General features: G+C 37.4%; 1 protein-coding gene across 4 annotated transcripts in view; it reads right to left on the bottom strand.

Annotated features, from left to right (window-relative positions):
- Nucleotides 1–17,522, bottom strand: part of vcla (vinculin a) — a 40,472-nt gene that overhangs the window by 7,158 nt on the left and 15,792 nt on the right. For 2 of the 4 annotated variants that reach the window (XM_083538190.1, XM_083538192.1), the window contains exons 3-18: nucleotides 14,455–14,605; nucleotides 12,992–13,100; nucleotides 12,585–12,707; nucleotides 11,050–11,210; nucleotides 8,130–8,223; nucleotides 7,562–7,709; nucleotides 6,522–6,675; nucleotides 5,130–5,305; nucleotides 4,497–4,687; nucleotides 2,983–3,182; nucleotides 2,344–2,472; nucleotides 2,046–2,195; nucleotides 1,361–1,469; nucleotides 572–874; nucleotides 360–484; nucleotides 69–254 (exon numbers count right to left, since the gene is read on the bottom strand). In XM_083538190.1, coding sequence (XP_083394316.1) covers nucleotides 69–254; nucleotides 360–484; nucleotides 572–874; nucleotides 1,361–1,469; nucleotides 2,046–2,195; nucleotides 2,344–2,472; nucleotides 2,983–3,182; nucleotides 4,497–4,687; nucleotides 5,130–5,305; nucleotides 6,522–6,675; nucleotides 7,562–7,709; nucleotides 8,130–8,223; nucleotides 11,050–11,210; nucleotides 12,585–12,707; nucleotides 12,992–13,100; nucleotides 14,455–14,605 — 2,509 coding nt within the window. The remainder of the gene's footprint in view (nucleotides 1–68; nucleotides 255–359; nucleotides 485–571; nucleotides 875–1,360; nucleotides 1,470–2,045; nucleotides 2,196–2,343; nucleotides 2,473–2,982; nucleotides 3,183–4,496; nucleotides 4,688–5,129; nucleotides 5,306–6,521; nucleotides 6,676–7,561; nucleotides 7,710–8,129; nucleotides 8,224–11,049; nucleotides 11,211–12,584; nucleotides 12,708–12,991; nucleotides 13,101–14,454; nucleotides 14,606–17,522) is intronic. The other 2 variants (XM_083538191.1, XM_083538193.1) reach the window with 1 other exon arrangement.

Genomic DNA, 17,522 nt, shown 5'->3' with positions numbered 1-17,522 from the left:
CTGATTATGTTTAAAACCAACCAGGAAACACAAGCATGCCTTGTGGAGACAACACATGTTGAACTCACCTTACTAGACCACTTGCGGGCTTCGTCGTGTAGCTGCCTAGCGGCCACCATCATCGGCTCGCTCACCATCTCGCCGGCTTTCTGCTCGGGGAACTCCTCGTCCTTCTCCTCAGGAGGTGGAGGTCTGGGGGGAGGCACTTCTCCTTCTGGGAGTGGTGGTTTAGGAGGAGCCTGTTCATCATTTACCTGGCAGACAAAACAGTGCTGTTTGAGCTAAATACCATTTTGCAACATTCAGAAAGCCTGACGCCACCTTTAATGGCAAGAAAGACGATAAGCTGCAGGACTAACATGTAACTGATCCAGATCTGGAGGAGGAGGAGGGAAGTCAAGTTCCTGAGGCTGGAACGCTTCTCTGACTCTTCCTACAGCAGATAGAATTCTGTATGCTGAGTCCAAAAAGCTTTTCTGAAGAGCTGATTAGGAGAAACAGAATTTTTTTTTTTATTAGACACCACAAGCAGATTAAACATGCTTTTTAAAGCTTGCAATAAAAGATTCACCTGGTTTCTGGATGTTTCCTGCTACAGCCTTGGCATCCATGACCATGGGCGAAATTGTTTTGCTCAGTTCGTCAGAGGCTGCTTTTACCATCTCTCTAAATTTAGGGTCCTCTGAATTCTCCACTTCTCTCTTAGCCACCAGGAGAATGCGATTTGCCCGCCTGGCAATACTAGTGGCTCCAGCTACCAGCATCTGGGGTTGGACATTCGCTATAGCCACACGGCACTTATCAATGTCTTTTTTAATGGCTTCTTCTGAAGCATCCAGGAGGGATTTAGTGTCAATAGCCTCATCTACCAAACCTGCCACAGGGCCAAAAGAAGATGTTAATAACCAATAAAGTTAAAAGTTTAATATACCACACAGAGGATGGGACTTTCCTGAAGTAACTGTTACCAAAGCCCCTGAATAGTGTATTAAAGTAGTGGACTACAGTATATAACATGCATAACCACATAATCACAATTCTTCTAATAATATAATATAATAATATGTATAATATAATAGAATATTATCATACACATTATAAGTTAGCTAATCAACAGCCAGCATATATTTTACCTAAAAATATATAATAATATTGGGATTATGATATTATATCGTCTATTTACCCAGCCATAGTAAACTTTTAGAAATAAGGGCACCAAACTGTATGGTGGCTCAGAAAATTGAACTAGTGTATCTATTGTATAGAAAACTCTAGATTCTAATGCTATTATTGACTGAGAGTGTATATTAAACTGTGTGTAGTACATTATATATGTAAACTAAGCAAGGCTTCTGCATACCAGTCATTTTTTCAATGTTGTCAATCCACTGGTTTTTCATAGTCTCAAAATGTTCATATGCTGCCTGGTTGCCAGGGTTCTTGAGCAAAATTCGTGCAGCAGAAGTAACCTGTACAGGACAATGAATTAAATTAAATTAAAAAATACAGCCTCACACTGAAAGTCTCTATTATTGGTAAGAAATAACTGCTTGTGTGGCTTGATACACTTGCATTTAAAAATGTTCAAAACATGCAGCTAGAAAGTCAGGTTTTAGTGGTGTGCTGGGAAATATCCGGTCCTATGTAGATCTCTTTTCTTAGTGCACTGGGTGTACAGCAACAGATGGGCTATGGTTGTAAAGAAATCATGTAACTAGACACCTATATATAACGTGCACCTATATTCTAGTTTAACCAGATAAAGCAGCCAGTGAGTGTAGCAACTGTGTGTATAAATGGGTCTGTACACATGAATCAAGTTACATGAAGACACTTGGTCAGCTATGTACAAACCCCTGAGTGTCTGTGTTGGCCAGTGGTCAAATATCAAATCTGTCGCTCTTGCCAATATACGCAGGAGCAGAATGTAATTTTCACACACACACACACACACACACACACACACACACACACACACACACACACACACACACACACACACACACACACACACACACTGTCCCAGAGGTGACCCTTGTACATACCTGAGGTGTTAACTCTCTGGCAGACTTTACTGTGGCCTGGATCCCTTCCACTGTGCTCTTATTGGCTGTTCCTACAGCAGCGGCTTTCTCTGCTGTGGCCCCCAGCCTGTTAGCATGATTCTCAAAATTAGATGCTCTTTCATCAAAGACCTGCATGAGAGAAAAGAAAAACATTGCATATACTGCATACCATGCCAAGGCATTTAGGCATTCAGTATTAAACAAATAGATCACTCATTTTAAAAATGTGTACTCTTTTGCACTATATGTCTATGTAGTCAATGTTTGTTTCACACACCTCCTCCCGGTTGGGGGCCTCAGGTGGGGCCGTAGCTGCCACAGCCAGAAGCTTTATGGGAGTCGTTGTGTCACTAAATACATCAGACACCTCCTGAGTCATTGCCTCCTGCATCTTCGCTTTCAAATCCTAAACACAGAATGATTTTGAAATAAAATACATGTTATGTAAAAACTATTTAAAATATTTGCAACTGATACGACCAGTTACTAAAAAATTTATTTCAAAATAATTAGTGTCAATATGGGCCAGAAGATGACGCTGCTCAATCACTTACAAGGATTATTTGCTGGCCACTGTTGGAATTAGATCAGGGATTTAGAATTGAACAACCAGATTTACTGTGCTGTTGTAGATTGTGACTACATTTACAGTAGTGTTGTAGTGCCCACAAATGTAGAAACTAATCAAATATTAGTAAAAAAACTATATTCCTATTTATAAGTGTGGACATAAAACATAAAACAAAAACAGTTTGTATCACTTTGCTTTATATATTTAGACTGAGAAATTTTTCAGCATTGCTTCCTGACTTCTTGTACACAGTATGGATTCTGACCGGCTTTACTGTACAGTATTGAACAGCGGAGTTTATAGTCATGTAACACAGATAACTGCAGCTTCTTTTGCTCCTCTTACTTTAAGAGCATCAAGAAGCTGAGCAGCCACGGCCCGACCCTGGGGACTTTCTCCCTCTCCCCGAGCAGCCAGGTCACACAGCTGCAGCATCAGCTGCTCCGCACGCTCACACTTCGCCAGCAGCTCCTGCCTGTACGGCCCTGGCAGAGAATTAGCCAGCCTGCGGCCTTCTGCTATCAGCCCACGGATAGCAGCCTGACCTAAACACAGAGACAGTGACAGACAGGAATACAGACAGGAAGAGACAGAGACAGTGTCAGTATATTGGTTGGACATTAGACACTTCAAGGCTCAGTAGGAGTTGCAAACATCAAATTCCAAAACAGTCTTTGGAATGTCAAGGCTTAAATATAGACGGACAAGCACTCACGGGGAAATTAAAGTCGTTCCCACTTATCAAGTTACCATGGTGACATGCTCCATCAAAGGGGAAATTCAATAATCAACAGTTACAATAAAACAAGGAACAATAAAATCTAATTAAAGCTTTTAGCTTCTAAAAAGCACATCACCACACCAGCTTGCCTATACTATTCCCATAAGCACTAGCATTAAAAAATAACATTTATTGCCACTTGTAAGTTTGAGTTGTAGAGAGAGGAGTTTACATGCTTAAGGGGCTGGTACAGAAATATGTGATTTGCTGTAAACTGGGCATTTATAAATATTAATATATAAATATCTGTTTATAGTTTGAGGTATTGTAAACAAAAAAAAAACGCACACAGCAATATCCATCTGTTCATTTTTCAGGCGAACAGAAGGTCAGAGACACAGTGCATAGACTTGGTTACACACAGATGTATATGTCACTTGATATATTTTGTCGTCCTTCAAGGGTTTGTAAATAGTCCCAAACGAGCGGCCTCTTTCATTACAGCACAGCTGGCCCATCATTACACACAGATACCAAAGCATGGTTACATGGCCTTCAAATTGCCCTGATTCAATTATACTAAATTAAGCTCTGTAAAAAAGGGAGTCATGTACTACTATTAGAATCCTATCACAATATTTCTTACTACTACTTTTTCTTTATATTACACGGTAAGGTAAATAATAGAAATGTAAAAATGTGTTCTATACAATGTGATCAGATGTTATAACTAACACTTTCTACATGTGGTAAACAACTTAGAAGTAATAAAGGTACTGTTTTTAATTTTTCACAAAAAAATAGGTGCATTAAATCATAGCAGGAGGAAAAACAACAAGTGTGTTGGTGGATAGGGTGGCTTGATGCAATTTCGGAGAGAATGTAGGTGTAAAAGCATTTTTTCAGATGTGTGCAGCAGTGAGGAAATGTTTGGTGTGACTGCTACAGAAAAGAATGGCGTGGATTTTATTTACATGTCGCCTTACTACTGGGAAAACTGGGTAATTCCCAAACTCTGATGACTAATTCTCAAAGGAAATGAGGTAGTCTTTAACTACAAATTGCCTATTTATTGACTAATGTATATTTACTCATTCATTTAAATATTTATTATTGACTTGTTCATTTACGATCTTACCCACTCCACGGTCATCAACATTGGGGTTATTGATCCAGCGCTGAGCCTGCTCCATCTTGCCCTCCAGGGTCACAGCAGCCTTGGCTGGCCGCATGTTGGCAACAGCACGGTTTGTCTTGGCCTGCAGGTTCTGTAGAGCAGTGCCGATCTGTTTGGCTAGCAGTCTGGCTTCAGGAGTATCACCTTTACCTCTGACCAATGAATTGATATAGTTAAGAGCAGACAGTTAGGATAACTGGAGTAACAAAACATAAATATTTGCTGAGTAAAAAGGCAGAATAAATAAACATCCATGATTCCTAGCAATTGTTTTATCAAAGCAATTTCTAAAAATTACTCTTTTTTTCAGTAGTGTAATTGTAACAGGAAAAAAAACATTGAAACAGGAAATTAAGCTCTACAGGTGGTTTAATGTCTGTTCAAATTAATACAAAAGAAAAGATATCACCCAATTGAACAAACCACATGTTCATATCAAGTCTATATTGAAGAATCATTCTGCATGTACTCTCATTATAATATCATAATCATGTCATGGTCACATGACAGTATTTAGTATTTTACACATCACTAGCTGGCATCATTATCCATTTTCAGCACTTTTTATGTTTTGAATGGCTTTGGATATCGTACTGTCTGCGAAGTTCGCCGAGTTTGGCGGTGAGGCCAGCGATCTCACTAACAGAGCGCAGAATGTCGTCTCGCTCTTTGGGGTCCTCACAAAGATCAGCGATGCGTTTGGCTTCGGCTAACAGAGCTCTGATATTTTCCTCTCCTTCAGGACCTCCATGAGGATCAGCCAGCCAGCTCTGCACAAACACAGAGTGCTCACAAAACACCAGACTTCACACAAAACATGGATCAGGCCTGCATCTGTACATCTACACAACTAGCAAGAGGTTTGACAGTACACCATGTTGAATTAGGAATTCTAAATACTATATTTACATAATGAAATAAGAAAAAAATAGGAAGACACCTTGAAATGGCAGGATGCATCACTGTACTAATATTGTACTTAGATGTCTAGAATATGTGCATTAAATAAATGAAAAATAAACAAATACATTAAGAGCTTAAGAAAGAAACAAACCAGACAAAAAGAAAGTATAAGAACTAAACATGAAGCTATATGATGCAGATTTTAAAAACATGAAAATGGTCAACAAATATATCAGTGCATATGTACATTTCATCATTAAACTCCACATTATGGCAAAAAAAGTGATGTTTAATAACATACTTTATAATATTTGAAGAACATGAAATGAAATGGACAGTAAATTATGATTTTTTCAGTGAACACGAAATTACACACACTAATTTGAGAAAGACAAAAAAATGAGTCATACTTATCTAATCAATCACACATCACACATCTCCCTAGGTTTCCTGTCTTTTCTTCTTTGTATTTAGACTGCTGAATATGTGTGCTGTCCTTCTAGTCATATTGTTATTCAGCACATAAAATGTTATATAATCATAAATTCATGCTGTTTCTCTATGCTTTGATGAGAGACACAAGACATACATCTTTGCTCCTGCTTTTGTGTGCTCTCCTGCTGTTTCCAAGCTCCTGAATTTCTACCCTCTAAAGGGTATAAATCTTTACTGTGTTATACCGTAACTAGAATTATGACCTATGTGAGAACTATGAAGTCATCTTAGAATTCAAATTCAACAACCAATTTATCCTGGTCAGAGTGAGGAATCTGACACCTATTAGGAAAACATTTGCCGTGGGAGAAATACACTCTTGAAGGAACTTCTATATGCAGGCATCATGTATACACTGATTCACACCTGGGGCAATTTTAAACAACCAATCCACCTGAATACAAGTTCTTAAAAACTAAGGAGAAAATTGGGAAAACATGGAGGAAATGCATATGCAAACAATTAGCATATAAAACTGATTACACAGAGACCAACCTGAGGTAAGGATCAAACCAGGAACTGTGAAGTATCAAACCTACCGACTGTACTACCATGGTACCCTACTTGGTAAGTGTATAAATGTGTTACCTGAGCAGCGTCTATCCTCTTTGCAATAGCCAGCTTAGCATTACTCAGGGCCTCCAGTTTGCGAGCAGCATTCTCCACTTTCCCCACTAGGAGGTCCAAACCCTGGCCCACCTGCTGAGCCTTCTGCATGCCGAGGGGTGTAGGCCCCTGACCTCTGCAAAATCCCAATATATAAGTTAGATTTTAAGCCCGAAATGCAAAAGATAGAATATGTATTGTTTCCACAAAAAAAGACAACATGAAGAAAAGCCCACAAGAGGAATCATAGTTTTCTTGTAACAACCAATGATGTACATTATCGTCATCATATAAATATATGAATAAAACACAAATTGCTCTAAGGCAGATAAAAGAATGTTAGCAAGTGTCAAGTCAAGTCACGTTTATTTCTATAGCACTTTTCAGAACAGACATTGTCTCAAAGCAGCTTTACAAAAATCAACAGTAAAGGTGAATGGTGTGAATTTATCCCTGATGAGCAGCAATGGCGACTGTGGCAAGGAGAAACTCCCTTAGATATTATGAGGAAGAAACCTTAAGAGGAACCAGACTCAAAAGGGAACCCATCCTCATTTGGGTGACATCAAGAGATTGATCATAGTCTTTAAGCAATAGAGAACACTGGAGAGTGAGAACTTAATAAGTAATGTTCTTTCTACAGTCTTATACAGTCATTGTGGTTATAAAACTAGGAGCTACTGAGCTTCAGGAGGTCCAATGTCAAAACTCCACACATGAAGTGGGATCCAGTTGGCACTGATGGTAGACTGTTGGTAGATGGTACGGGATGTTTGCAAGTTCGGCATCTACTTCTTTAAAGGTTCATAATCTTATTGAGGTGGGACGTGACTGGGGTTGGAGAAACTTTATGATGCTTCAGGGTGTCAAGAGTTTTATTTAAAATGTCTGATTACGGATCTAAACGTCTAGTGGCTACAAAGAACGTTTAGTGGAAGTGCCTTTTTTCTTTCTTTTTGAGCATAACCTTTTTATATGAATGTAGGCATTTATATGAGGTTTTGCTCAGCGGAGGCCTTTACCTGACACGCATATCAGACACCTGATCAGTCATCTGTCCCAACGTCTTAGTTGTTCCCAGAATCTCCCTCCTCTCCTTCCCGGCACACAGCTCTCCCACTTTCCCTGCCTCATCCAAAATCTGACGCAAAGCATGTTCACCTGCCGTTCCTACACATAGATAAAAACAAACACACACAAGCAAACACCACTACATGCTGGTCTCCATGATATGAAAAGGATAAATCAATTCATAGATTTTTACACTCTGTGTTAGAATTACTAGAAAAAATTGAATTGTGGATCTGTTTTGAATAAATAGCATATGTGAAATAGTAAAATATTTATGCAATTACAACTTCAATATTTTTATTAGTAAATCGTTCAAGAAAACAATATTGTGCAAAAATGATAGGCTATTTTGTGTAGACCCATTATATACACTGTAAAACTCCATATTCCTCTATAACCTAGTTCATTACACTTCTAAGGTCATAATGATGAGGGGAATGAATACTTGTGCAAGGTATAGCACATAATCCCCATGGTCAGTCGAGCAGAGAGGCTTTTTGTACTGGTCTGCTCACATACCTGGTAAACCATTAGGGTCCCTGAGCCAGGCTTTAGCCTGATTCATCTTTGCCTCAATCAGCGCCAATGATCTCTTCATCGCTTCTGTGTCCTTCAGAGAGTGAGATAAGAAACGAGGGAGAGAGTGAAGGAAAGAAATGTAAACATAACCAGAATGATATAAAATCGCAGCATTTTAGCAATCGGTAAGATTGTGGTTATTACAAATTACACAGAAGTGTATGTGTGTGTGTTTTAGAATAAAATGGACTCTGTCGTTCTGCACACACTTATGTACACTTATATATACAGGTGAAGGAGGTTCACATAATCATCACTTCACTCTCCATTGCACTCACTCACACATTTAGAGGAAATTTTAAGCTTGTCTGGCTCACTGCCTCCACCTGTGAGTCTGTAGCTCTCTGCTGTACGGAACAGTCTGAACCATTAGCACACTTAGGGTTGTGTAGCGACTTCACAGGGAGCAGTTAAATTGGACTTGTCAGACTTATGGCAAAGATGATAAGGTGTGAAGCACCAGAAAGCCATGGCAAGCTAGGTTTTTGTTTTTTTTGCTTGGTGCACAAACAAACACAGAACAAATGTCTTTTGAATTTATAATCCAGAAGGCTTATTAATAAACCACAAGACTGCAAAATAAACAACACTTCAGAGTGAACCACAACATGGGTTTATATTACAAAATAACATGATCAAATATAAGCCAAACAGATGTGTTTCCGGCCAAATCAACTCCAACCACCCCTTCATCTCCTGTGCCTTTTTTTCCGTGTATCCAATAACAGCTGCATTCAAATCAATAGAGTGATGAGATCACATTAATTGTAAGCTGATGACTCATTTCCATTTGCCTGCGTGATTATAAGGAGTCAAGCTTCGGCTCAGACTTCATTCAGGAACTGCAAGAATGAAGAACTGCAATGCCTTAAGCATTAGTACCATACATAGCTTCACATGCACATTACACCACACACAATCAACAAGGAAGATGACAATGTGGTTAAGGGACCCATGAGCAACCAGTCCAATGTGCAACACCCCTGTATGTACACACATATACATACACACGCAAAGGTTACATATATCAAATATCAAGCCGAACATTGTGACATCCACAAGAAGTCACCTGATCAAAGTTTTATGATAAGATCACAGGACTCTTTGAACACCCACTCACTGAATAAGCAATGCGATTCTGCTACAGCAGTGATGAGTATATAAGAGTCATGTGTTTATCCATTAGTAATGAATAATGTTTTCATGGAAAAAAAACAAGCAATGAGGTCAAAATGTATTGGTATAGATAAGGGAACAATTATTCTATACTACGTCTCCATATATGTACACATAATGTGCATTTGTCATTATGCATGCCAAATGTGTTTTGAAATCATTTCTACAAAATAATATTTATTTTAATTTATTATGTGTGTATATGAAAAATCTGTTTGTTTTTTTTTAAATCAATCAAACTTTCAAATGTGTGCAAATAATATGATCACTGCCACTGCCTCGTTTTGTATTGATACAGTATATCATTTCAACCAGTTAACATGCCCATGAATTGAATGCAACGATCATGAGTTTTTCTGGCGTTCTCCTTGATTACCTCATCCTTTTATTTATGTGGATGATTTAAAACCAATCACAGGTCCAAGAGAACGCGTCACCAGTGCTGAGTTAAAACAGTGAGAGTACTACTAAGCCGGAAAGGTTAAGATGAAAACTAGGTGACTAAAAACATTTTTAAACACAGATTGAGAGCATTGATAACTGTGTAAGAAATGTTTTTTTCATAATAAATATACAAGAAACAAATACAAAATTCTAGCTAGAGGAAGTCAAACAAGTGGAGTGCCTCAGCTGCTATAGCTCGAGTAAGAGCAAACAGGTTAGCAGGTGTATCAGGAAAAATGGCATTCATTCAAAGTGGCACAGGTGGTGTAAAGATCTCACAGAGACAGGCAGAGAGAGAGAACAACAAGAAGTGGCAAGTTAAATGAAAAAGAAAGAGAGACGGGTTAGCAAAGTGAGACTCGATGAGAGACAGCAGACAGTGAAAGAGACAATCATGAGACAATCAGTGCAGAACACCAACATACAGAATGTTGATTCTGGCTTGACCATATGTCCTGCTTTACACATAGACTGCAAACACAAACATACAGATTATGCAAGTGCACAGAAGTTTCGTTTGCTGCATGCTAGAACATCACGCAGTGGGGAAGAAAAAGCCTTACCTTCTACAAGGAGGAAATGAATGGAAGAGTACAGAAAGAAAAGAGAATTAAAAAAAAGAAAGAAAGAAAGAAAGAAAGAAAGAAAGAAAGAAAGAAAGAAAGAAAGAAAGAAAGAAAGAAAGAAAACCCAGTGTTTAAAGTCGTTACATCAGGTTGAACAGAAAATCAGAGGTGGCACAACTAATTAAAACATGCTTCAGGAAACTTTGCAAGTCGTAAAGGTGTATGAGGAAAATGGAATATACATGCAAAAAGAAGGGAAAACCAAACAAAGGGTGATAAGGTTGAATTTGATTAGGTTAATACTTTGCTTGTGATTTGTGACTATAATAATTTTTTTAAATAAAGCTGTGATAATCATGCAGTGACTGATGTATTGTATTGATGTGATGAGTTAATACTTTCCCTGCACCGCTAATTATCATATAGCTGCAGCATTCTAACCCTAGCTGTTGTGATAATGTAGAAGATGCCTGATAATTAAATATGTATTTATTTGAACAATGTTTATTCTGGAAAACAATCCCAAGCATTTGCTAAATATTTATCAACAGAATGCTAGAGGTAACGTGAGAGAGCAAAAAACTTTGATTTACACTGAAAAACATTTACTCTGCATTTACACTTCTTAAATAAAATATGTAATGGAAATACATGTAGATTAGAATAGTAAATACTTTGTTGGCCCAGGCATCTTCATCCCAAGAAGTGAGCTGCAGCACTCGGATGATCTCATTGATCTCAGCACTCATCTTCTCAAAGGTGTAGTTCCTGTTCTTCATGGCTTCATCCACGCCATGACTCTTGGCACACTTGGTGGTTACAAAGATTTTTACAGCTGGAAAAACCGCACAAAAAATGCACAGCTTAAGGCATGATTTATAATTTCGTATTGATGCATTTTTTTTTGCCACAACACAAAGACACAAAAGTAAACATGGATTACAGAGACATTCTCAACCTCTTGCTTGCTTTGGAAATTATGGTTCTCTGTGTTGAACTGACTTTCAGCTGAACACTGATTTGTTTTAGGTAGGAATTGTGTTAAGCTTGGATATCTACCTTATTTCTTGTTTTTATTCATCCAAATTCAAGTAAACAACATAAATGTTACTTTTCCTTTTCACTTAATTCTTTTCTTCAGTACGCAACCCAACCGCTTTTCTAACTGAAATCTTACACACAACCTCTCCTGACAGAAACAAAAAAAAAACATGTGTTGTAAAAATATTACTGTGTTCAGACTGTTAACTTAATAGGTAGGTGTTCAAATGTGGTGGTTAGCGATAAATGAACAGCACGAGGAAGTAGTCCCCCCCCTCGTGATTTGTGTTTGCATCACACACTGCAATTGTGATCACATTATCATTTAATGGATTTATTTAGAGAAAACTGTAACCCTGAATTTGTTGCAGTCCTAGTGTTTGGAGCTGTAATTATATCGGGCAATTTAATCCTGCAGGTTTGTGCACTTTACTGTTTTTTTTTTTCCTTTTAATGGACACCTAATAAAGACAAATTAGCTGACAAACCATAACAACTAAATTCAAATAGAAATTAAATCTGATTCCCATAATTGCTAGAATTCTGGATTTGAAGTTTGAAATGCTTAAAAAAGGCCTTTAATCAGATCTGAGTTTTCATTTAATTTATAGTGTATAAGCTTTCCTTTTTCCCAAGACACATTCCAAACAAAAGTATGCCCATGTTCATTCCTACAGTAAAACATTGTTATGCCTCCACTACCAAGTGAGATACATTTTCAGATTGTCCATGCATGCTATCTGTCTATCTGTTAATCCATTCTTATTTGCACAATATCTCAGGACGAGTGGCTCAAGGTATTGCACAAATTTTGTAAGTATTATTATGGGTTTACCATATTAATACATATTTTCTGTAAATTCTAGTTTGGTTCATGTCCCTAAAGACATGTCTACGTTACATGCAAATGTAAAGACTAACCCCAATACCTCTATCTTCTAAGACTCAACAAGCACTCAAACATATCTCGAGAGTTTTATCAGATCAGGATTTTTATTGGCTTTCAGCTTTCTGGCCAAAACGAAAGCTAAAGGAGAGATTTAAGGGTGTAAGAGTGATCTCCTTGCTCTTGACAGCTTCCTCAACATGACTGCAATTATCATGAGTGCTATATCAACAGAAGGGTGTTCAGCATGTGGTTGCTGGGAAGGTTTACTCTGAATCTCACCTGATATGAGCACAGGCAGCAGCTCCTTCACTGTGTTCATGGAGTTGACCAACATCATGCGGTGCTCCTGATGTGTCAGCTCCTGCTGCCTTTCATCGATCATCTTTGCCATTTTCGTCATCCCTAGTTAGAGGAGCTTTGTTAATCAGCATGTCGATGGAATCAGGATTTAAAAGTTTTTATCGGCCCATTATTTGTAAAATGCAATAAGCCCAGTAAAGACTCCCACCCTGGAGAAACAGCTTATAGAGACACTACATTTTTCCTCAAATGTACTCCAGTAAGAGTTCCTTCAGGTGTGCTAAATTAGGATTGACAGAATTTTATGCTGTCTCATAATTAGAGTAAGACACCTCTGTTCTAACATTATCAAAACATCAGCTGAAGGGTAGACAAATGAAAAGCACCTGGTCCCAGGTTTTTAGTATAAGTGACCAAGTCCTCCATGCTCTCCACCACTTCTGCTACTGTCAAGTACTCCAAGATGCCTTTACAGACACGGATGATCTTACGCACCTGAACGGGAAAAACATCAATTAAAAAAATCAAAATATATATATATAAATAACAGACAAGTATTGGGCCGCTGGTTTACGTTTAACTGTGTTGTATTTTGTGAAATAAATTTTGTGAAATTGATCTTGTACTCTTCCAGTGGGCTCACCACCTGCAGGAGGGACCGTAAGGGACGGTGCTGTGAGGATTGGGCAGCAGTCGAAGGGGGGGGCCTACTTAGACTGCTGCCCCCGCGACCCGAATTACGGATAAGCGGGAGGAAATGGATGAATGAATGAATGATCTTGTACTTTTTACTAGTAAATGTTTATAATAGCACAGCTCTGACAGTATTTCTGTCCCATGCATTTTAATACACATGCATATAGACGTTTCACATAAAAATACTAATAATAAATTGACTTAAAATCTGTTGCCATTTAAAGAAGATAATCGATTTATTGATAAGGTAACGCTTTGAGCATTAAAAAGTTTATGTAACATTTATAAAAGAAGTCTCAGGTGAATAATTTTCTCCCAATTTTGGACAATTCTCAAACCCTTCCCACTTTCCAGCTTTCTACTATTATAGAACACCTCCCAAACAGGAAGGGTGCAGACGAACACGAGCTTGTGTTGACATGAAGGCAGTCGTCCAAATCTATTAAAACAGCTGCTCATGCTGCGTCACACGGCAACGTAATAGACTTGAAGGAAAGTGCTATCTTCCGCACATCTTTCAAACAAGAGCAGCTGTTCAGTCAAACATTTTGCCTTGTGAGAAATTGTCATATGATAAGTTGTGCCCCTACTTCTAAAACAATCTATGCTGATAAAAACAATGTGCCCTCAAAGTGTGCCTGAGACCCTGAGCATGTGCAAAGTGTGCACATGCTCAGGGTAAACTCTGCCACACTGGCACACAGAGCGGATTAGGAAAATACAAAGAGAAGCAAAACACATTTCCTGCTTAATTTAATTAAGGGCATGAAAAGCTTAAATCAAGAGTCAGCTTTAATGCAACATGAAAATTAAATGTGAAAAAGGTAAAGGAGATAAAGTGAGTGCTAATCATAATTTCAATTGATATATATTGCTATATAAACAAATTCTAGGCATTTCTAACTTTTTAAATCATGCCGTGTGTGTTAAATTATCAGCTCCGTTGTTGTTTTGTTTGAATACGTTTTTATAAAAATTTAATAAAACTATAATAAAAAAGGTAATTCTCAGCTTATAATAAATCATTCAGAAGTGGTGCATGAAACACTCAACTGAAAGCATTATTATTATATGTCTCCAATGTGTTGCTTAATATCAGATTATAACAGATCGACTGCTGTTCATCAACATCAACCCAAGTAGACACTCGTACCTCTGCCTCATCAAAGGTAAGTAGCAGGTCAGATGTGCCTGAGAGGATTCCTCGGGACCCATCAATTAGGTAATCTCGAGCAGGGACTGAATACGGATCTGTCCTCAGCATCCGAGCTGCTTCTACCAGCTTGGCACAAGCATTCTCCACCCTGTCAAAAAATAAAGACAGAAAGACAGAGAGAGAGAGAGAGAGAGAGAGAGAGAGAGAGAGAGAAAGAGCGAGAGAGAGAAAGAGCGAGAGAGAGAGTGTGAGAGGACTCGATTATAATTAATAAAATTAATGCCTATGTGAATACATTTTAGTATGGGTATTTTCTTTCATAGAATATCCTCCATGTAGCTTTTATATTAGCCTACATAATCATCATCATTATTATAATATCTATAATCCCCTATTTCCACAGAGCAAAAGTAAAGGAATAGTTTAATTCTTCTATTGCAAGTGCTGTCTTTCAATACATCGAAGCCAATAAATCAGGCTTATATAAAACAGGCACATACATTCTTCTTTTAGATTAATTTTCATTAATTCCACCTTAAGTCACTGTTTTTCTTGGTCTGGATTGCAATGAATTCAGAGCATATCCCATCCAAGCCGATAACCAGTTTCATTCTTATAGCATGCTCAACATATTGAGTTTCATTAAAAAAAAAAAAGGATCAGGAAAAAACTAAAGAGATTACATTTTAAATATTAAATTTAAAATGTATAATTTAATATTTAAAATGTAATCTCTTTTGTTTTATCTTGACACTTTTTTTTTTTTTTTGGAAAAAATTTAAATGCCGAATGCCGAATGTAAGTGGTAAATACATAAAAACTCTAGGGTACATTAACTGGACCACATATGCATCTCTCTATATTTATAGAGCTCCCTGCTAGTGATGAGAGCAGTTTTTCACTTGTACTCCTTTTAGATTCTGATTGCAATCTATATTAATACAATAGCAATGCTTTCGATTGTTCCAGGGCTCAAAGACTCCCATACTTAGTGATGGCACTGAGTTCTTATTAATCAATATGTGATTCTCCACCTGTTTATCTACATATAAAACTATCCTGTAAGGATATGGAGAAATTAGACATTGGATAATATCTAACAATAGTAAAGGAAGAAGCAAACAAGAAATCAGTACACTGGGTGGATAATATGATCACATTGTCAGCTCTAATTGCAATGCATATGAATGGACACAATAACGGAAAAACTTCCTCTGTTCTTTGAAATTGAATTTACTGTTGTTCCAAGAGATAATGTTATTAGGAAAGATTAATCAGGAGTGCCCAAGACTGGTGTCTTTATTGAAAAATTTTCTCATTCTGTGATACTATAAACTAGATACACTTCTACTACTACTACTACTACTACTACTACTACTACTACTACTACTACTTATAATAATAATAATAATAATAATAATAATAATAATAATAATAATATTCTTTATTTAGCAATAGTTAGGGTATAATTTAAAGGTGGTTAAGTGCATTCTAGTCTATTATATAAATGTACCACTGAATACACAAAGGCAAAAGTAAAGGCCGTGTAGAAAACTCTAACTAGATATTTGTCTCTGTCCTTCTTCAAGCAACAGTTAAGCACATGATAATGTAGGTTCCTCCAGGCTGGTGCCTGAGTGCTGGGGAAGAATCATGAATAGAAGTTGGAACTTCTTGGAGTTCTTGTGCCTATCATTTTGGACAGAGAGTGTAAGGACATATGTCTCTATAAGAGATTGGATAGGGCCCTTGTAGAAACATCACAAGTAGAGCATGTTCTTACAAAAGGTTGGCTGCTGCTACCATATGAAATTCAAGGCCATAGTCAGCTGCTGATCCACATCCTTGTTTTAAACCTGGCGGACACCCAGTGTTCTTTCATTTGAGTAAAGGCTTAAACATGTCTGAGAAATGTGGAGTAAATCTGTCTAATGAACGTGTGAAAGGATATTGCAGACCCTAAATGGCCACGAGAACAGAGAACAGAAAATGTTGTGTTGGAAAAAGGTAATAGGTGAAGAACAAAATACAGAAAACACTAGACGATGAATCTGTCATTGTTTTTGGAAAGATAAGCAAAAACTAGTACAGATCGGTTAATGAATCCCTAAGGCATAGGCTTCAATCTGGGCAGACATCAGGTTTGAGTACAAAAAAAGCTCTTAATAATTTCTTAATTTTCATTCTAGTTTTACATTTTAATATTTTTTTTTTAAATCTATTTTTATGTCACAGACAGTCGATCAAAGCATTTCAGTGGACCTCAAAACGGTGCATAGTTGCATGTGACATAATATTTAAATATAATTTGGATTCGAAAGTGCCAGTCAATATGGCATTAGTTCTTGTTTTTTCCAGGATTATTTATTTTGGGTCATTATGTTTTGTCCTAGCCCATGTTTTCCTCTTATCATAGCATTGGAAATTAGTCCTACACATGGCCTCTTGCATGCACACTTCAATATATCATAAAGAGCCTTAAGTGTAAGTAATGTGGAAAACAAAGAGGGTCAAAATGGTTATTATTTTGGGCTTTTGAAACTAGGAGCTTTTTTGGTTTTCTTTCATGAATATTTCATTAAACATTATATAAGACAAAAAAAAAAAATCAACAACTAATCACATTCTTTTATCAAATCTACTTTTGCTAAAGGACATACAAGTACCTACATACATTAACAAATAATTGTCCTGACCTTTACAAACCACTCATTTAAGATATAAAAGAGAACTGCTAAAAAGTATGATTTTATTTAATGGCTGGTTTTAGGAAACAAATATCACATATTATTATAGAGAAGGGCAGTGTTGGGGAGGTTCAGACATCACACATTTTGCCTTGTGTACCCAATTGATTATGTAGCACTATATTAATAGACATTCTCAATCTCTCACCAAACTTACTAAAAGGTCATGAGGGCAGTGATGACGTGTGCACAAGCATGAAAAAGCCTTTAATCAGTGTAGTGTAGAGATGGAGGTTCTCGTTTACTGATGTACCTCCCAATGTGAGAGAAGTATCAGTGGCCACCACAAAGACTATATATAGAGAGGTACACATTCCT

This window comes from Silurus aristotelis (genome assembly GCF_946808225.1).
Source record: "Silurus aristotelis genome assembly, chromosome: 4".
NCBI lineage: Eukaryota > Metazoa > Chordata > Actinopteri > Siluriformes > Siluridae > Silurus > Silurus aristotelis.
Note: the sequence above shows the minus strand (reverse complement) of the source record. Positions and strands in the feature narration are given on the sequence as shown.